The sequence below is a fragment of the Furipterus horrens genome, unplaced genomic scaffold (assembly GCF_987537825.1).
Source record: "Furipterus horrens unplaced genomic scaffold, mFurHor1.1.pri manual_scaffold_5, whole genome shotgun sequence".
Classification (NCBI taxonomy): Eukaryota; Metazoa; Chordata; class Mammalia; order Chiroptera; family Furipteridae; genus Furipterus; species Furipterus horrens.
In genome coordinates, this window is record NW_028327175.1 from 93,632,676 (window position 1) to 93,653,211 (window position 20,536).

Consider the following 20,536-nt stretch of genomic DNA (forward strand, 5'->3'; position numbering starts at 1 on the left):
GTGTACTTGGCCCTATGATGACTAGATGCAAAACATAAATACAGGAACTAACAGTTAAAACATCTTTATTTCCTTTTCTTTTCTATTACAAGTGCTAGAACCTCCAGCACAGTGAATAGAAGTAGTAAAAGCAGATGTCTTTGCCTTATTCCTGTCCTAGGGGGGAAAACAGAAGTAGGATGAGGTGCCTTGGAGGGGCAAAGGGTGGGGCAATGATAAGAGTGGCCAATGACATCGGGAGAATGGGAGTTCAGGGAAACCTGGGGAAGATCTAAGGCAGTGGTCCTCAAAATGTGGTCTGTGGCTCACTCTGTTCTTCTCCTTATGACACTGTTTCTGTCCCCTCTCCCATGGCCACTTGCTGCATTTAGGCTCTGCTCACCTTTGTATCACAAAACACCAGGCCTTCATCCTCCCAGAAGCACCTTCTGTGAGTGGAGCCACAGCTTGAGGCTGACTCCCAGACCCTCTCATTCTTAGCAGGGGAAGAAAGAATGAACAAATCAGACCACATGCAATCTCTAAGCAGAAATCATGTCTCACAATTCCTAGCCTCATGGGGATCCAACTGGGTCCAGGGGACTGAAGGTGGCATGAAATGTGCAACTTGCATCTAGGAAACTGTGCCTGGAACCTGTGTGGCCTGAGGGTACCTGCACAGCAGGTTCTCTGTGGAAGTTATAGAGTTTATTTTGTAAAAGTTTTGTGTTGCCCAGTGGAATGAGCAGTGACAGCCCCGTAGGGTCCAGCCCCTCCTTGGGCAGCCTGGCAAGGAGGAGACTGTCCACCCAGGTTCCATAGCTAGGGGGGCGAGGTGAGACTGGAACCCAGGTTTCACCCTACAGACAAGGCAGACCACCCTCTGAGGTCCTGCTGAGAAGCCAGTGAGTCCCCCGTCCTCTCTTCTGCCCTCCTTTCCAGTTGTTATCAATTCACAAGCATCTTTCACAGCCCAGAGGACTACGTGACATTAAGGCTCTGTGGCCTCACCATCCCCATGGGTAAAATGGAGCTAACAATACACCCACCACAGAATGTTGTAAAGCTGAAAACGGGGCGAAGGTGGAGGTGCCTGACTAGCCTTGAGACAAGAGTGAGTAAAAACTGTTAGAACTGAGGAAGAAACTGGTAAAAAAAAAAAAAGGAAGTCTTTCTGCTGCTTCCATCTCCAGAAGACCAGGGCCACTTCCTCTCATGAAATCATAAGTTGGTGCCTCCTGTGAGTCACTAAAGGCCCCAGTTCCCAATCTCTCACCCTGGTCACCACCAGCCACAGGTTGGCAGTGACCTCCATTAGAAAAGGTCCCAGGGACTGTCATTGAGGTGACTCATTACTGCTCTGAGTCTTAATCCCCTTTGTCCAGAGACTGCTCTGGATTGGCCAGGACTCTCACAGCTGTGGATGGAATCACGTAAGGAGCCTTGTGAAAATACAGCCTCCTGGGGCTCACCCCCAGAGCTCTGCACTCTGGTGCCCAGGCCCAGAGATTCTATGGTACCACCATGTGGAAACATCCAGAAAGAACAGAAGGTTCATGGACTTATCAAGACTAGAGTTCGAGCCCTGGCCAGTGTGGCTCAATAGGTTGGAACATCATCCCATAACGAAAAGGTGGCGGGTTCAATTCCCAGTCAGGGCACATTTCTGGGTTTCGGTTTCAATCCCTAGTTCAGTTGTATGTGGGTGACAATCAATCAAGGCTTCTCAGATCAGTGTTTCTCTCTCCTTTCCCCTCTCTCTAAAAGCAATGAAAAGATGTCATCAGGTGAGGATAAAAAAAGAAAAAAAGACTGTAATTGAGTCCTGGACGTATCACTTGAGAGTCTTGGACTTGGGGCCTACCCTCTCTGAGTCTCGGTCACCTCAGCTGTGATGTGGTGAAGACAGAAGGCCCTGCAGAGCCAAACTTGAATTCTGTGGGTTGAGGCGTGGCCTTCAGAGGCCCAATCTCTGGGGAGGTGGGAATGTAAGACCAGCCTCTCCTCTTAACCTTGCGGAGGGTGTGAGATGCACAGAGGGAACAGAATGCGGCCTGTGGCTCTTGTTTCTGTCGGGATGCACCTGGGGATGGGGCTGGGGGCTGGGGGCTGAGGGCATTTCCAACAGCGTCTCTCCCTCCTACTCTCTCTAAGGGGCTGTATCTGGGCAGAAACTCATGGCTGCCTTTCCTTTCTTGAAAGAGCCTGAGCTGGTCTTGCCCCTGGGGTGAGAGAGAGAAACAGAGGCTGAGAGGCACCACAGGAGCAGAGAAAAGGAGAATGAGAAACAGAGAGTTGGAGACTGGCTCCTAGGAGATGAGGAAGCCCCTGGCAGACAGGCAGGTGGGTGGGGAGGGGCCCCAGGCAGCCAAGGTCAGGACCACACCCTTCAGCATGAAGATGGGGTCTGGGGAGCCTATATCATGGCTCTCTTTCACTGACCACAGGGGAAGACGTTTTGCAATATAGGAAAGAAGAAGCCAGATTGAGAAAGGAAGTGCTTGTCACTCTGGGACAGGGGTGTTTGGGGAAGGCTCCCACCCTCCCTTCTCCTCTGAAGGAGCCTGACTCTGCCCCTCCCAGTGGTCAGACTACCCTGAGGCAGCCTCTCCATAGAGCCTCCCTTCTGGCCTAGAGGCTCTGCTTGTCTTCTCATCCCCAGGAGGAGAGCAAGGCCATGGGTCTGCCCCTGCTGCTGTCCCTGCTGCTGCTACCAGCATCTCTGCAGGCTGGTGAGTGGCCAGGACCACCTGGCTCTGCCCAGGGTCACGGCGGGGGGTCTGGGGGGAACCCTCCAGAGAGGTTGTGGCCAGGCATCTGGAGAAGGGGTCTGCTTGGGTAGCCAAATAGGCCTCCCACCCACAACAAGCAATGGGCTGGACTGGTCCCACAGTGCTGGGTCCTCCACACCCCTCACCCTGCTCTCTACCCCAAGCCTGGAGGGGGGACACCCAGCCAGAGGGCCAGTCCTACCATCTGTCACACTTCTGCCCATGGGTGAAGGCGCCAGACTGTCTGGGATTATCTTTTTCCTCTCCAAATGATTTCAAAGACTCTCCCTCTTGTCCCTCCTCCAGGTGGCTCAGCAAAATGCAAATCGAACTTTCTTTATGGTGTCATCCAACCAAAGCACCTCTCAGCCCCTGAGGGTGGCTCCATCCAGATCACCTGCTCCTTCTGTTACTCCTGGGAGTTAGCCAACGATCCCAAAGTGGGAATATTCTGGAAATGGAAAGAATTCCATGGGAAGTTCATCTACAACACAACCCCGCTTTTCATCCATGAGGATTTCAAGGGCCGCCTCTCCCTGGACTGGAGAAAAGGCTGGAGGAACCTCACCCTTCAGATCTCTAACCTGCGGAAGAAGGATGAGTCTAGGTACTTCTGCCGAGTTCATTTGATCACAAAGTCAGAAGGCGAGAAACAGTGGCAGTCCACAGAGGGGACCAAACTCACCATCAGTAGAGGTGAGTCCCCTGCCCCAGCTGCCAGTGCCCTCCTGCCCCAGGACTAAGTCCAGGTGCCCCTCTTCCTGAGCTTTTCTCAAATTCCTCTCCCTGCCCCTGACGCCTTCCCAGGCCTCTGCCAATTTTACCTTTTTCACCATAATCTCCCCCAGACTTGGGCTGCCTTCCTTGCCCATACCCCTCACTGCCCCCTCCAGATCCAGCCCCCAACCCTGTCCCCAGGCTTCAGCACATTCCAGGCTCCCTGGTTATCCTGCTCCAAGATGGGGCTCCAGCTCTGCCCCCTCCTCTCACCCCAAGTCCTACAGGTGAACTTGCCTTTTTCAGGATATGGCCTGCCTTCCCTTTGTCACGTGTCTGTGTGTGGAGCCCCAGTTAGCCCCATATCTGTGTCTCCCCACAGCCATGAGCTCAGTCTGGCACACACAGGAGGTACACAGGAAGGGCCCGAGGATGCCTCTGCCCCTGGTAACACCCTATCACCTGTTTTCCCAATCTCCCTGCATTTTTTTCCCCACTCTGCTCCTCAGAACATGGCCCTCAACACCCCCATCCCAGTCCCATCTCTTTCTTATCCTTTACCATCTCCACCCTTTGTACCATTTTTGGCCTTCACAGCGACCACCCAAGTCCCCACCTCCCCCACACAAACCCCTCTGTTGTCCCCTTCTGCCTCTGCCCTGGTCATTAGAGGCCCCTCTGCAGTAGTAGTAAGGGCAGCTCCCACTTACTGTGCACCTCATCCCAACTGAATACTTTGGTCTGCACCCCCCTGGTTAACCTGCACCATAACCCCTCAATAACAGTAGGAACCACTATCATCTTCCCGTTCTAGATGAGGAAACCAAGGCTCTCACCTGCACAAAGTCACAATTATGGTACAAGTGGAATTTCAACCCAGTTTAACCTCACAGCCTTCTCTCCTAACCATTAGCCGCTCAGTCTCACCTACTGACTTGATCATCTTGTTGTCTCGACCTATTTTTAACCTACTATGGGGTGTGTTGCATTAATTGACTTTCCTGAATAACTCACAGTGGCGTGGGAACTTGAATCCAAACTGTCTCCAGGGCAGTGGGGGAGGAACTCTCTCCCAGTCCCAGGCATAGAGGGGTGCAGTGTAAGTCGATTTGCTTTTTATAATCACTTACGCTGGCAAGTCTGAACTATGTCAGTGATGAATCACTTCTCCCAGCCTGGATAAACCACTGCCCTGTCTTGCTTGACCCAGAGCTGGTATAAAGTGGTTCACAATCTGAATTAAACAAACTGCCTTAGGTTTATACTTCCTGCTCCTCTTCCATATCTCCTTAAATGGCCATTTTAAGCGATGTTGCCTCTTTCTAGATCCCTCCTCTTCCTTCCCTAATTCTTACTTTTCTCATTTTTCTGTTTGAGTCACATTTAGTTTAAGGTTTTTATCAGTAAATTAATTTTTCAGTTCATGCAGTTAATAGGATATTCATACTATTATTTTTTTTAAAAACACAAGAAAATAATTAAAGGAAGTGTTTTTAATCCAAGTACCACAATGTAAAGACATCACTGCCTCGGCTGGTGTGGCTCAGTTGGTTGGGCGTTGTACCGCAAAGCGAAAGGTCACTGGTTTGATTCTCAATCAGGGCACGTGCCTGGGTTGCGTATTCTGTCCAGAAGCGCATAGGAGAGGCAACCAATTGATGTTTCTCTCATAGATTAATGTTTCGCTCCCTTTCTCCCTCCCTTCCTCTCTCTCTAAAAATAGATAAATAAAATTGTTTTTTAAAGACATCACACTAAAGGAATATTTGCAACAAATATGTTTGTGGTTGGCTTATTAATTTTTTTATATACAGACGTTTTTCTTTTATAGCCGAATCTAGTAGTATTATCCTTTGCAATTTTTTTCTTTCATTTCTAAGCCCAAAATCTCATATCCCATTATGGGTTGAAAATATTTTAATTTCTTCTAACTTTTGTATGGTTTCTTTTCACAGTAAAACTCTTTAATGTAGTGAGAATTTATTTTGTTATATGATGTGAGACAACTAATTAAATTGATCTGTGTACAAAAAATTAATCAGTTGTCCCAATCGTATTTTTTTTATTTATTGAATTTTTCTTCTTCTGCATTGATTCATAGATTTGGCTTCTATGTTTTTTTGTGGTATAGTATGCATTTCTGGTCTCTCCATTTGGTTTCACTGTTTTTTGACAGGGTCAAATATTTTTTTAATTTATATTTTAGTCTTTTTTAATTTTTAAATTACAATTTACATACATTGTTATATTTGTTTCAGGTGTATACCTCAGTGATCAGACATTATGTAACTTACTAAGTGATCATCCCAATAAATCTCACATCTACCTGACACCATATACATAGTTATTAGAATGTAATCGACTATATGGGGAGTCATTAAATAGGTACAGAGTTTCAGTTTGGGAGGATTAAAAAGTTGTGGAGGTGGATGGTGGTGATGGTTGCACAACAATGTGAATGTACTTAATGTCACTGAACCATACACTTAAATATGGTTAAAACTGTAAATTTTATGTTATGGGTCTTTTGCTACAATAAATATTCTCTTTAATCCTGTGATCTAGTTATCCCTATTTGGAGGTTCTGAAGTCATACCGCTGATCAGTGGTGGAGTCAGGATTTAAATTGAACGATGTATACTGTAATCTCAGCCTTCAACATTTCATTTTGTTAATCCCCTCCCGGTATGATAGCTTCAGAGGGTTACTCCCCACACCCAATATTCCCCAAAATAGGAAACAGGATGTGACAGTGTCGCCCAGATACCTCCAGTCCTCCAAGGGAGAATTTGCTTATTTCTCATGTCTTCTCAGCCCCAGAGAAACCCACGGAGCGCCCCACCAGCACCATCACCAGCACCATTACTACCTCCACAGATGGCTTCAGTGCCTCAGGAAACAAAGAAAGCTCAGGGTCTATGCCCCTGACTCTAGGAGCTATAGTTGGGGTGGCGTTGGCTGGTGCTGTGCTCACAGTTGCACTTTTGGGACTGATGGTCTACCTCAGATGGAAGAGAAGCAAAGGTAAGTTGTCAAAGGCCCCACTCTCTCTCCAAGCTTCCCAACCAGGTGTTTCTCTAAACCCACTTGCATCAGAATGACCACAGGTGCCTGTTAAAAATCCCAATCCCTGCTGGGGTGAGGTCTGGATTTGGGAATCTGCATTGTTAACAGTGTCCTCAGGTGGTGTCTGTGAGTGACCAAGTCTGAGAACCACCGCTCTAGACCAACTAACTCTTCCCCACAAGTCTGATCATTTTTCAGCTCTTGTTTCTTGACTTAATCATTTCTCATCAGTCCTCACCTTTTGGTTCATGGAAGGAGAGAACAGAAAGGACAGGAAGTTGGCTCAGCTTAGCAAATATTCGTGGGGTGCCAGCTTTCCAGGCCTGGCTTGTGATTGGAGATACAGTATAAATAAATAAAGCAGAGGCCCTGCTTTCATGAAACTCCAAGGGGCAGGAGGTGCCTCAAGGGCTGATTGCTTCACTCAGAAAGAGCTATGGTAAGTTGGGAGGAAGGAGAGGAATCAGGGAGGAATTCCCAGAGGAAGCAATGCTACGAAAAGTCTCAAAGAGTGAAAAAAGAATTAGCCAGGGATGTGGGTGGCGAGGGTGGTGTAGAGATCTCTGTTCTTCCAAGCAAAGGAAACCATTCTGGGAACTGTTAAGTAGCTCAGTGCAATGAAGGAGGTAGAAGATGGGAGAAGAGGACATGAAGCAGCCAAGTGGCAACCTCACTTTGCCTTGCAGATACATAGGTCTACAGAGAGAGCCAGATTCTAAGAGGGAATCAGTAAGACTTGGTGATTGGATTGATGTAGGGGCAAGGGAGCAGGGAGAAGTCCCATGTTTACAACTTGAGTGAACAAGGAAGTTCACCCATGTGAATTAGGGAACATATGAGGTCAAAGGCCATGTTTAGGGGAGAAAGATGATTCCTCCAGTTTGGGATATAATATGTTTGAGACACTATGTGGCATCTGAGTAGAGACATCCATCAGAAATTTAGATGCCTATGTTTACAGCTCAAAGAGAGCACAGGGCTAGAGGCATTAATTATTATGCTCCAAAAGCATCAAAATGGATTTGAAATTATTTTAAAACTTTGCAACAATATTTTCTCTATTAGATATTAAAGCACAGAGGTGGAGATCATAGAATCTGACTGGGTCAACTCTGTGCCTCAACTTACTCATCAGTAAAATAGGGATAATAATAGTAATTACCCTGGGGGTTGTCATGACAATTAAACATAATGCATTTAGAATAGACCCTGGCACAAAGTAAGCAATGAGCATTAACACATAATTATTAAGCTACAATAATTAAAGTGATGCAATACTCGAATATAATAAATAAACAGATTAGAGATAAACTAATGGAAGAAAAGAAAAAACTCAAATATAGGCACGATATAAATAGATCCAAATATAAGCAGGAATTTAGGAAATTAAATGGTAAAATTTGGAATTAATAGGGAAAGATGAGTAATTCAATACATAGTGCCGGAACCATTGGTGGAGATGACCTCCGAAAGTGAGACATAAAACCCAAAGGCAATGAATAACAATATTGATAAATACAACTTCATAAAAGTTTAGATTTTTAAAAATTCTGCAAAGAAAACACCACAGTGGTTTCTTCTGAAAGTAAGGGTGAAGATCAGAGATGGAGAGAAAATGTGATGTAGTCACCAAGGAAACGAAAGATTGTACTTAAGGATTCCACTCAGATAAGAAGCCATAAATCTATAAAAGCATCGTTGCACATGATTGTGGTTTTCCCCAACAGTTTTTAACCATGAAGTTAAGAAACCTTTAGGATTTACTGGTTAAGACTTGTGTTCACCTGCTAGCACCAGAGACCATAAATAACAGTTGTTTAAATAAGACAGAAGAGTTTTTTCCCCTCATATAAAAGAATCTGGAAGCAGATAGTCCTTAGGTACTTAGGCTCCTACCTTTCTGCTGTTTCTGGATACTGACTTCTATCCTGAAGTTTGCTTCCAAGGTGGCGTCTAAGATCCCAGCCATTATTTCTGAATCCAAGCAGGAAACAGGAGGGAGGAAGAAAGGACAAAAAGATTATGCCCTAGTTATCTGTCCTCCTGAAAGTAAGGATGAAGGTTGGAGGTGACAAGAAAATGTACTGTAGTCCAGAAGCTTTCCTGCAAGTCCTGCCCACACTTCCCCTTATATCTTATTGGCCAGAATTGTCATATGTTTCACATCTATCTGTAGGGAAGCACACTGCCACTCCAAATAAAATCAAGGTTCTGTAACTGAGTGAGAAGAGGTGAATGGATATTGGATAAGCAAATAGCATTCCATGACATAGACTCATGCAGGGTTGGAAATTTGTCAGCTCGGTGTGGCAGGACAGGGGAACTCAGGAGGTCAAGGAGCTGGTGAAAGGGCCTGAATGGAGAGTGGGGGACTCACAGACAGACTAGATAACCTGAAAGAAAGTGGATTATCAGGGGACAAGAGCTCAGAGAGGTCAAAGCACAGGTGTAGGGGGAAGATGGCAAAAAATAGCTGGGATGAAAGAAAGTTGTAGCATAAAAATGATACTAGCATGTAATATTTTAGATTTCTCATTCCTAGTGATCAAAATAAAGTCCAGTGGAATGGAGGTCACTGGAGTTGGGGGTGGGGGGATGGGTGAGTCTGGTGTGTTAGAGGATTGTCCCTGTGGATGATGAGACCTCCCAGGAGGGCGGCCAGGGGTGGAGAGGATGTGTGTGAACCAGGGGTCACATGCTTGGGAAATACTGTAGAGACACTTAGGAGAATCTGGAGGGAGGATAGTGTGTGTTGGTCGGGGTGGGAGGGACAACAGAGTCCTCAGTGGAAACAAGGAACAGGTTGCAGTGCAAACACAGATTCCAGCCATGGGGTTCATCAGGTGGGAGAGAGAAACAGCCACCACTCAGAAGGAAAGACAAGACTGGTTTGTCTGGGCAGGAGGGAGCAATGGTGCCTGTGACAAGAGCGGGGAGGGACAGGGTGGGTGGCCAGGGCTCAGCAGTGGGGGGAGCAGGTTGGGGGACTGCAGGGAGTTCAAGGAAAAGTGAAGGAAGCAGCCAAAAAGGTAGGGAGAGAGAGCAGGGTGAAGGGGGCACAGGGTGCAGAGAGCGCTCCTGATTTGGTGTTGGGTGTTGAGAACAATAGCAGAACAGGTGTGGTGGCTTTCGGGTGCCAGCTGGGTGCTGGCTTTGAGTCCCAGGCCCTTCCCACATGGGTTTCAGCAGAGCTGCTTTGTAGCCCTGATCTCTCCAAGGATGGTCTCAGAGTAGGACGGAGCAGAAAAGCAGAAAAGGCAGGAGAGATGCTGTTTTGGGTGGCACTCACAGGCTGTTGGTTCCTCCACAGCTCTGCAGACCAAAGCAAGAGCCCCAGACAGGTGAGTGCTTGTCCTCTGGCAGGCAGGGGGTGGGGGGCAGAGGGCGCTAGTTTGGGAAACAAGAAGCGTCCTTATGAGAACAGTGAGAGGGACCCTTCCACAGCTGTTCTCATCCTTGACTTTTCTATCAACATCCACATACATCCCTACCAGGCTAGGCTCTTTATTTCCTGAGGCTCTGGCTTCTGAGAACAAACAAATCAAGAATGGTGGACCTAGGGGTTCCAGCAGTTTCTCTGATTCTTTCCCAGAATATCTCTTTTCTCTTTCTCTGGTATCCTCTTTTCTCCTCCTTTCATGGCCAGTTCTCAGCTTTTCTTTCTGTTCATCCTTTCTTCTTTTCACCTTGAACACCGTCCTTCCCAAACACAGTTTCCCGTTCCATGCTTTTTCCTCTTTCTTGCTCACTGTCCAATCTGCCTTTTCCCCTGCTGAGGTGCCTGAAGGGGCCACAAGAATTGTTGCCTCCATCACCTCTACCATCTGTCTTTTCTCAGAGCACCGCCCCCACGGAGCTGCCAGCCTGGCCTCCTCTCTGTGCCCAGCTCCCATCCTGTCCTCCTCACTCTCCCACCAGTTTCCTTTTCTCCATCCTTCTTCCCATTTCCACACTCTTTCTTCCCTAAGTCCCCATCCCTTCTTTCTCTGCCTCCCTGACTTTCGCCAGCTGCCTTCCTCAGGTCCCCTCCCAGGGTGGTGTCTCCTCCTGGGGCCCCAGGCCTGAGCACCCACCTAGAGGCTGTGGTTTTCCTTCTCCAGTCTTAATCAAGGCAGTGCCAGCAGAGGGGACAGGAACTCACCCTTCCTATTTCTCCTCCTGTGCCCCCTTCCTACAAAAGTGGCTTCCCTAGAACAACCCTCCTCTGTTGGCACTCTGGGACCTCTCCTGGGCTATATACACCACAATCATCTTTCAATGCTCTTCCAGGCAGCCTCCTTCTGGGAGCCTCAAGCCATTGCCTGCACCTTCCAATTAGATCCAAGGAAGTCGCAGAGCACCTGCCCCCCAACCCCCCAAAAACCAGCCTGATGCAGGTTTTAACTCTTCTGCTCAGCCTCTGACACATTTCCCACCCTTTCCTTCCCATGCAGCAGACCCTTCCACAACACTGAGGAGAAGTATAACCCTGGGAATAAAGGTCAGTTCTACTGCCGTCACTCCCCACTCTGCACACTGACCCTTCCTTCTTCCCCACACATGTGCCCCTAGGCATTTTCCTCTTTCCCACACCTCACCCCTCCCTCCCATGTGACCCTGGTCCTCAGCTAGCAGATGATCTCACTGCTGAGCCTCCACCCACTTCTCTACCCTGGCTGCTGTGCCGTCTGACCCTGGCACATCTTGATTTTTTTTTCCTAGAGCAACATGAAGACCCCAATCTTGAACCAAAGGTAAGCAGCTCCCTAGAGCCTGAAAGAATTAAAGAGAAGCTTGGAGAAGGTGGGGTGGAAAGAATAGAGGGGTTAAAGTATCGGCAAGGCTCTTAGGGGTGGGGTCCCTGCTCTAAGACAGGCTCAGCTCCCCTCCACTTCTAACCCCATCTTTCTGTTCTCAACCAGGATGATGGCATCCACTATGCCTCCCTTGTCCTCTCCAGCTCAACCTCACTGTCAGCACCTCCCTGCCACCTTCTCCACAACAGCCCCCAGGAAGAAACCCTATACTCTAACCTAAAGGCCTAAGGAGTGGGACTGAATGATGGCTGCTCAGAGTGATCACCACTTCCCATAATAATCCCAGCCAGTAGAATACTACACACCAGAAAGAAAGAACTCCTACTTTTCGAGACAGCATGGATGGAACTGGAGAGTATTATGCTTAGTGAAATAAGCCAGGCAGCAAAAGACAAATACCATATGAGCTAACCTAATACAGGAACCTAATGAACAAAAGAAACGAATGAGCAAAATAGAACCAGAGACATGTAACAAGGAGCAGACTGACAGTGACCAGACGGGTGGGGGAGAAGGAGGTAAAGAAGGGGAGGGTCTAGTCAAGGAACTAGTATAAATGACTCATGGACATGGATAATAGGGCGGGGATTGACTGTGGGAGTGTGGGGGTGAAGCAGTGGGAAGTCATGGGGGGAAATTGGGACAACTAATAGAACAACAATTTAAAAAATTAAAAAGTAATAAGCTCAGCAAACATAGGCGACTCAGAAGTCAACAAGGGTCAAAGGCCACCAAGAACCTGAGAGAAACAGCCATCTGCTCCAGTTCTCTCTTCAACTTCTTACCCTTGCCCACAAAAATAAAAGTACCTGTAGGATTTACCTGAATGCATTTAACGAGAAAAATGATGTCACCTTCAACTTCTGTCTTTCTCACCAAAAATGAACTGTAATAGATAGCACACACCCAAGATTCCTCCTCTAGTTCAGTGACTGCTTCAGGCCTGGAAACAATACAAGTCTTCAAACACTGGTAAGCAGCCCAGAACCCAAGGTCTGCTCACAATCTAACCATTCTACTTCCCTTACAATAATAACTGGCATGTATTTTGTTATGCATCACCTCATTTAAATATCAACAACCCTATATGGTATTAGATGTGCTCATTTGAGACAAAACAAAGAACCAGAATGGTTACAGTGCTTTTCCTAAAGCCACACAGTTAGTAAATGAGTCAGATTTGAACCCAGACCTGCCCTTCTCAATGTCCTCCTTTTAGATTCTTACACTGTGCAGTTCTGCCACCAGCAACAATGATGTGCCGCACTGACGAGAAGGAGGGAGAGAAGCCAAAAGGAAGCAAGCAGTTAGAGACAAACCAAACCAATTAAGGCAATTTTATTAATACATAAACCATACAACTCTGACTTTAGCCAATTAATCTTGTAGTCAATGACCAGTCCCAACAATTCTCTGGGACCCTTGGAGAGGCTCTCCCTCCTGCTCCCAGGGAAGAGGGGAGAGAACACAAGAGTGCAGAACTACTCCTCAAAGAATGTGAACTCCTCTGTGTCGTCTCTATGCTGTGGCTCCACCCTCTGCTCTGGCATTTTTCCAACATCTTCCATGAGTTGCTCAAGGTCCAGGTCACTGGAGGCTTCATCATCAAGGCATAAGCTTCCAGCCTCCTGTAGCTCCTGAGGACCAGCCTCTTCTTTCCCCATAGAAGGACAGACCCCGTGATGAGCTGGTAGGATCAGGTCCTTTGGCACCATTCTAGCCTCTTTTTCTTCAGACAAATTTGTTGCTGACAACTTGCTTTGGGGAGCTTTAAATTTTTTCTTAGGGTCTAAATGAAAAAGTGACAAAACTGAGAGTCTTATTAAGTCATCTGTCTTTACCTTTTACAAATCAAACTCCTAAATTTCTATTTCCAAAATATCTCTGGAAAAGATTACCTTTCTCAATAGAAAGAAATGGGCTTTGTAGTCAGAAAGACCTGGATTCAAGCCATGGATTGACCATACGCTAGATATATGAGTCTTGAGTAAATTTTAAACTCTTTGAGTCTCAGTCTCCTTATTATTCAAATGGAAAATATCCAGTCATAGAAATACTGAAAAAAATTAAAGTGAACGAGTATGGATGTATCTATCTAGCCAGTGCATGGCAATACTCAATAAATGTTAGTTTCCTGCCTCCTTACCATTCTTGGTCAAATCTACAACCATTATGTTTCTATAGTATGTACTGCATTCTACAGTCTGAGAGATGCCCTTTTGACCTAATTTTTGTTCTTTTTAAAGTAATTAAAATCTGTAGAATTGTTTAAAAATGACCCAGGAGGAGAGATGCAGACATGAACCCTATTTCCCCAAATTTTTTCCCAAGTCTAGAGACTTACCTGGCTGGTCAGGATCTGAATTCCCATGTACTTCTTTCCTTCCCCTTTTGGATACAGGGACAGTTGCAGGTTCATTTCCCAGAGATCTCTTCATCAACTTCCTTTGCTGAGCACTGTCTCGTCCATCTGCTATGCCTGCATCACCCCAACCCCCCAACCGTGAAGAACATTTATTTCTCTCTAAATAACAGTTTGTCAAGGGTCCATGGAGTCCCCATATTTAAGTCTTTTCCCTGTACTTTCTGCTAATCTTAATCTAGTAAATTCTCTCGGTTCCTTTTATTCTCAAATATTTCTCCCTTCTCTCCCTCATCCCCATCATCTTCTCTTTATGGTTCTCCTTAGCCTGCCTTTTCTACAAAGTCATCCCTCTTGGCTAAGAATTTAAAACATTCATTCCTATGATTTTGCCATTCAATACACAGGAGGCTACAGTTTCTCCAGTGACACTAGCATGAGTCCTGCCTGTTTCCTCAGGTTCTGGAGCTGAGACAGTAAGTTCCCAGCTACCTGCAGGCCCCTTACACTCTCTGCTTCTGCCCTGCCTTAACTGCAGCCTGAGTCCCATTTCCAGCTGGCTGCTTACCTCTTGCCTTGGGGTTTTTGGTCTGAGTTTTGGCTGGCTTGGGACTGGGCAAAGATGAGTCCTAAGGATGAGACAGAAAAACAAGAAAAGAGAAATAAAGTCACATAATTGCTTTTATTTTTTTTAGTTTCAGTAGATTTTTTTTAATATGCTTTATTGATTATGCTGTTACAGTTGTCCCAATTTCTTTTCCCTTTGTTCCCCTCCACCCAGTGACATCCCTCCCTCCAGTTGTCCCCCACCCTTAGTCCATGCCCATTGGTTGTGCATATAGTTCTTCTCAACATCTTCCTATCTACTCCACTCCCTCCTACTATGCTTCTTAATTCTGGTACCATCTCCCTCCCTTTCCCCCTTCCCCCTCCCCACTGACCTCCCCCCATAATGTTCCCCATACCTATAATTCTTTTCATATTCTCGTTGCCTATTTAGTTTGCCTTTGTTTCAGTTCCCTAGCTTCTGTTGTTGATTGTTGTGATACAGTTTTCATTTTAATGTTCATAGTTCTGATCCTCTTTCTCCTAAACAAGTCCCTTTAACATTTCATATAACAGTGGTTTGGATCTGATGAACTCCTTCAGTTTTACTTTGTCCTGGAAGCACTTTCTCTGCCCTTCTATTCTGAATGACAGCTTCGCTAGATAGAGTAATCACGGTTGTAGGTTTTTGCTTTACATTATGTGAATATTTCTTGCCAGTCTCTTCTTGCTTGCAGAGTTTCTTTTGAGAAATCAGCTGATAGTCTTATTGGGAGCCCTTTGTATGTAATTCTCTTCTTCTCTCTTGCTGCTTTTAAGATTCTCTCTTTATCCTTAATTTTTTTTTTTTTTTTTTTTTTTTTTTTGAGCAGTAAAGCAAGGCCTCCATTCACGAGTCTGCAGAGCCGGGCGCACCCTCACAGCCAGGAGAATGTGCGCCTATCCTTAATTTTTGACATTTTGATTATAATGTGTCTTGGTGTAGTTCTCCCTGGGTCCAGTTGTTTCGGAACTCTCTGTGCTTCCTGAACCTGTAAGTCTATTTCCTTCCCCAAGTTAGGGAAGTTCTGCTTCGTTATTTTTTCACATAATTTTTCAATTTCTAGTTCTTCTTCTTCACCTTCTGGCAACCCTATGATTCAGATGTTGGCCCACTTATAGCTGTCCGATAAGTTTCTAAGCCTCTCCTCATTTTCCTCACTTTTCATTTCCTCTTTCTGCACTGGTTGACTGTTTGTTCCTTCCCTATATTCCAAGTTGTTGATTCGATCCCTGGTTTTCTTTCCCTCACCACTAGTTTCGTATGTGTTTCTGTTTATTTCAGCAGGACTAGCCTTCATTCCTTCCCTGTCTTGTTTAAGATCTGCTGTTAGGTCTGTAAGCACTTTTATAACCAAAGCTCTGAACTGAGCCTCAGAAAGATTTCCTATCTGCTGCTTCGTTAGATTAAAAATTTGCTGTGTGGTCAGCTGCGTCACTGGTATCTCTATCATGATCTGTGCCATCCTGAACAGTTTTGTGTTTACCTTTGCTTCCTGGACAGGGCTGTCACACCTCCTACGCTATAGGAGTCGGAGCCCTGTGCATTTGTCACAACCTGGCGTTTTCTGCAGGGGTGGGGGTCCAAGATGGATTCCTGCCTTTCTCCGCTGAGAGACCGGGAGCCTCCTCCTCCGTCCCCACCCCAACCGGGCCTCAGAGTCCAAGGCAATGGGGGTCTGCCTTCCCTGGCTTTGGAATCGCAAGTTGACGGGTCTGGTCTGCAGTCGGGGGTGCTCCCCAGGTGCTTCTCGCCTCCTCTTAAATATGGGTGTCTGTGCTTACCGTTGTCCTGCAGCCGTCACCGCTGTTTCCGTGGACAGCACAGCTTGACCTCTCCTCCCTGGCTTTGCCCCTCCCACCTGTCTGGATGAGCACCATTTCTTTATAATTTCATACGCTGGACTTCCATTTATTTTCTGGAACTTCTGGTTATCACTGGTTTTGCGGTAGTTGTATTCCTTCTTAGTTGTGGAGGGAGACGGAGCATGTCAGTCTATGCCTCCATCTTGGCCGGAAGTCTCCTGTGTCTATAATTGCCTTTTTAATAGAATAGAATGCTACAGAAATGATGAGAAGACAAGCCACAGACTGAGAAAAAATATTTTCAAAAGGCAAATCTGATATAGAACTGTAATCTAAAATACAAAGAATCTAGGACTTCCAGCCAGGATGGAGGCGTAGACAGACACGCTGCATCTCCCTCCACAACTAAGAAGGAATACAACTACCTCAAAATGAAACAACCAGAAGTTCCAAAGAGCCAAACTGCATGGAAGTCCAGCAAACAAAGATATAAAGAAGAAATAGTCATCCAGACAGGTAGGAGGGGTGGAGCCGGTGCAGAGAGGATGTAGTGTGGTGGTGGTGGCAGCAGCGGTGGCAGCAGCAGCAGCGATGGCAGCAGCAGGCCAGAAGAAAGCGCAGTCATATGTTTTAAAAAGTCAGGAGGGACACCTAGGGAGCGTTCGCAACTCCTGACCAGACTGCGCGGTTCACGGTCTCAGCACTGGGGAAAACCAAGCCTCATTGCTTCTGACTGTGCAGACCAGTGGGGGCTGGGGTGGAGGCAGAAACTGCCAGTCTCTCAGCGGAGTCCGCTTGTTTAAAGGGCCCCCATGGTCCTAGAACATCCACAGACCCACCCATTCTGGGAACGATGGCCAGGACAGCAGCTAGAGGGGCACCAGTTTGGTGTGGAAGTGAAACAGGTGCCTGGAAAAGGGGCAAGTGCTGGACAGGTGGCATTGTTCCCTCTCAGACCCCCACACACACACATACAGTGCCACAACGTGGTGAAACAGGCTGCCCTGTACTGTTGAATCCCTAAGGCTTCACCCCTTACAACATAACAGGAGCAACAGATCTACCTGGGACACAGAGGCAAACGAACACAGGAGCCTGTCAGAATGAAGAGACAGAGAAGTATGGTCCAAAAGGGGAAACGGATCAAGGTTCCAGTGGAAGAACTAAGCGACAAGGAGATAGCCAACCTAATAGATGAGGAGATAGCCAACCTAACAGATAAGGAGATAGACAACCTAACAGATGCAGAATTCAAGACACTGGTAATAAAGATGCTCACAGGCTTGACAGATATGCTTGAATATGGCAGACGTATAAGGGAAGAAGTAAAGGCTATGCTAAGTGAAATAATGGAAAATCCACACAAAACCAATGGTGAAGGGAAGGAAACCACGGTTCGAATCAAAGATTTGGAACATAAGGAAGAAAAAAACAGTCAACCAGTGCAGAACGAGGAAGCAAGAATTGAAAAAAAATGAGGAAAACTTCCCAAGTTTTGCGAAGGAGATGGATGTACAGGTCTGGAAAGCACGGAGGGTCCCAGGTGAGCTGGACCCAGAGGGAACCACACCAGAACACATCATGATTGAGATGCCAAAGGTCAAAGAGAAAGTCCTTGGGCAGCAAGAGAGAGGTGGAGGGTTGCCTACAGGGGGGTGCCTATAGGACTATCAGCTGATTTCTCAGAGGACACTTTGAAGGCAGGAAGGGACTGGCAAGCAGTGTTCAGTGTGAAGAAAAGCCACCTACATCCAAGATTACTCTATCCAGCAAAGCTATTATTTGGAATGGAAGGGCAGATGAAGTGCTTCCCAGACAAGTGAAGCTAACGGAGTTCATTATCACCAAGCCCTTATTATATGAAATGTCAAAGGGGCTTACTTAAGAAAAGATCAACACTATGAACACTAAAATGACAACAAACTCACAACTATCAACAACTGAATCTGGAAAATAAAAACAAAATCCAACTAAGCAAACCAGAATAGAAGCAGAATCGGAGGTATGAGGATCATGTGGAAGGTTGTGAGCTGGGAGCGGGGAGGGGGAGAAGTGGAGATATGGTGCAAGGATTGAGAGGCATGATTGGTTGGTACAAAATAGACAGGTGGAAGTTGAGAATGATATGGGAAAGGGTGAAGCCAGGGAACTTGGGTGCATGACCCATGGACATGAATTAGGGGGGTGGGATGCCTGGAGAGAGGGGGGATGTTGGGTGGAGGGGAGCAAAGGGGAAAAATATTGGAATTGCTATAACAACATATTCAATAGAATATACTTTAAAAATAAAAAAATAAAATATAAAGAACCCATAAAACATAGCAATAAGAAAATGAACAGCCCAATTAAAAACGGACCAAACACTTCAGTGGAAACCTTACCAAAGAAGATATGCAGATAGCAAATAAGCATATGAAAAGATATTAAACATATATCATCAGGGAAATGGAAATTAAAACAATGAGATACTACTACACATCTATTACAATGTCCAAAATTCAAAACACACCACCAAATGCTGGAAGGATGTGAAGAAACAGGAACTCTCATTCATTGCTGATGGAAATGCAAAATATGTCAGCTACTTCGTAAAACAGTCTGGTGGTTTCTTACAAAACTAAACATACTCTTACCATATGATCCAGCAAGCTCCTTACCCAAGGGAGTTGAAAACTTAAATTCCCACAAAATGTGTACACGGATGTTTATAGAAACTTTATTCATAATTGCCCAAACCTGGAAGCAACTAAGATATCCTTCAGTAGGTGAACAGATAAATAAACTGTGGTACATCCAAAAAATGGAACATTATTCAGAAAAAAAAAAGAAAAAGAAATGAGCTATCAAGCCATGGAGACAATAAAAAGATCAGTGGTTGTCAGAGGTTGAGGGGGACCAAGGGAAGAGAGATGGAGCACACAGAATTTTTAGGGCAGGGAAAATACTCTGGACTTCCGGCCAAGATGGAGGCGTAGAAAAACACGCTGCATCTCCCTCCACAACTAAGAAGGAATACAACTACCTACAAACTAGAAACAACCAGAAGTTCCAGAAAGTCATACTGCATGGAAGTCCAACAAACAAAGATATAAAGAAGAAATACTCATCCAGACAGGTAGGAGGGGCGGAGACGGGGCGAAGAGGACACGGTGTGGTGGTGACAGCAGCGGGGGCAGTGGCAGGCCGGCGGAAAGCACAGTCACACATTTTAAAAAGTCAGAGGGACACCTGGGGAGCGCTCCCAGCACCAGATCAGACCATAAAACTCATGGTACCAGCACCGGGGAAAATCAAGCCTCATTGCTTCTGACTGTGCAAACCAGTGGGGGTTGGGGCGGAGAAGAAACTGCCAGTCTCTCAGCAGAGTCCACTTGTTTAAAGGGCCCCCACAATCCCAGAACATCCGCAGACCCATCCTCTCTGGGAACGACAGCCTGGGCAACAGCTAGAGTCCAATACGGAAGTGGGAGAAGTGCCTGGAAAAGAGGTGAGTGCTGGACAAGCGGCATTGTTCCTTCTCAGACACCTCCCCCACATACAGTGCCACAATGTTGTGAAATGGGTCGCCCCGTACTGACGAAACCCTAAGGCTCCGCCCCTTACAACGTAACAGGAATGACAGCTCTACCTAAGAGAGAGGCAAACACACACAGGAGACTTTCGGCCAAGATGGAGGCCTAGACTGACATGCTCTGTCTCCCTCCACAACTGGGAAGGAATACGACTGCCGCAAGACTGGAGGTAATCAGAAGTTCCAGAAAATAAATGGAAGTCTAACATATGAAGTTATAAAGAAGTAGTGCTCATGCGGATGGGTAGGAGGGGCAAAGCCAGGGCAGAGAGGTCAAGCTGTGCTGGCGGCGGTGGCAACAGCAGCGGCAGTGGGACGGTGGTGAGTGCAGACACCCATATTTAGGGTGAGGTGAGAAGTGCATAGGGAGCACCCCTGGCTGCAGACCAGACCCATCAGCTTGTGATTCCAATGCCGGGGAGAGCAGACCCCCCATTGCCTTAGACTTTGAGGCCTGGACAGAGGAGGAGGTCCCTGGTCTCTCAGCGGAGAGTGAACAGCAGAAATCCATCTTGGACCCCTGCCCATACAGAGGACCCCCACAGCGTGGTGAGAAGGGTCGCCCAGTTGTGACACGTGCAGGGGGCTCTGCCCCCTATAGCATAAGAGGTGTGACAGCCCCGCCCAGGAAGCAAAGGTAAACACAAAACTGTCAGGATGGCACAGATCATGATAGAGATCCCGGTGATACAGCTGACCAGACAGCAAATATCTAATCTAAGGAAGCAGCAGATAGGAAATCTTTCTGAGGCTCAGTTCAGAGCTTTGGTTATAAAAGTGCTTACAGACCTAACAGCAGATCTTTAACAAGACGGGGAAGGAAAGAAGGTTAGTCCTGCTGAAATGAACAGAAACACATACAAAACTAGTGGTGAGGGAAAGA

At 46.5% G+C, this 20,536-nt stretch overlaps 2 protein-coding genes across 6 annotated transcripts in view; one reads left to right on the top strand and one right to left on the bottom strand.

Annotated features, from left to right (window-relative positions):
• Positions 1 to 2,469: 2,469 nt before the first annotated feature.
• PILRA (paired immunoglobin like type 2 receptor alpha) lies at positions 2,470 to 11,642 on the top strand. 2 transcript variants are annotated; one of them, XM_090276749.1, is made up of 7 exons: positions 2,470 to 2,711; positions 3,057 to 3,446; positions 6,282 to 6,491; positions 9,844 to 9,874; positions 10,967 to 11,013; positions 11,235 to 11,266; positions 11,435 to 11,642. In XM_090276749.1, the coding sequence occupies exons 1-7, from the start codon at positions 2,657 to 2,659 to the stop codon at positions 11,555 to 11,557; spliced, it is 888 nt and encodes a 295-aa protein (XP_090132875.1). In that variant the 5' UTR covers positions 2,470 to 2,656; the 3' UTR covers positions 11,558 to 11,642. The 2 variants fall into 2 exon arrangements, with proteins under 2 accessions (XP_090132875.1, XP_090132876.1); XM_090276750.1 differs by having other exon boundaries at positions 10,970 to 11,013.
• Positions 11,643 to 12,664: 1,022 nt separating this feature from the next.
• Positions 12,665 to 20,536, bottom strand: part of ZCWPW1 (zinc finger CW-type and PWWP domain containing 1) — a 33,799-nt gene continuing 25,927 nt past the window's right edge. For all 4 annotated transcript variants that reach the window (XM_090276747.1, XM_090276746.1, XM_090276745.1 and 1 more), the window contains 3 exons: positions 14,260 to 14,320; positions 13,674 to 13,808; positions 12,665 to 13,118 (listed from right to left, as the gene is read on the bottom strand). In XM_090276747.1, the coding sequence (XP_090132873.1) occupies positions 12,811 to 13,118; positions 13,674 to 13,808; positions 14,260 to 14,320 (504 nt within the window). In that variant the 3' untranslated portion in view covers positions 12,665 to 12,810. The remainder of the gene's footprint in view (positions 13,119 to 13,673; positions 13,809 to 14,259; positions 14,321 to 20,536) is intronic.

Excerpts from the sequence above, each read along its gene's own strand:
- PILRA (XM_090276749.1), top strand. The coding sequence starts at position 2,657 with ATGGGTCTGCCCCTGCTGCTGTCCCTGCTGCTGCTACCAGCATCTCTG. Across the intron at positions 6,492-9,843 it reads CAGATGGAAGAGAAGCAAAG|CTCTGCAGACCAAAGCAAGA; the intron begins GTAAGTTGTCAA and ends GTTCCTCCACAG. Across the intron at positions 9,875-10,966 it reads AAAGCAAGAGCCCCAGACAG|CAGACCCTTCCACAACACTG; the intron begins GTGAGTGCTTGT and ends CTTCCCATGCAG.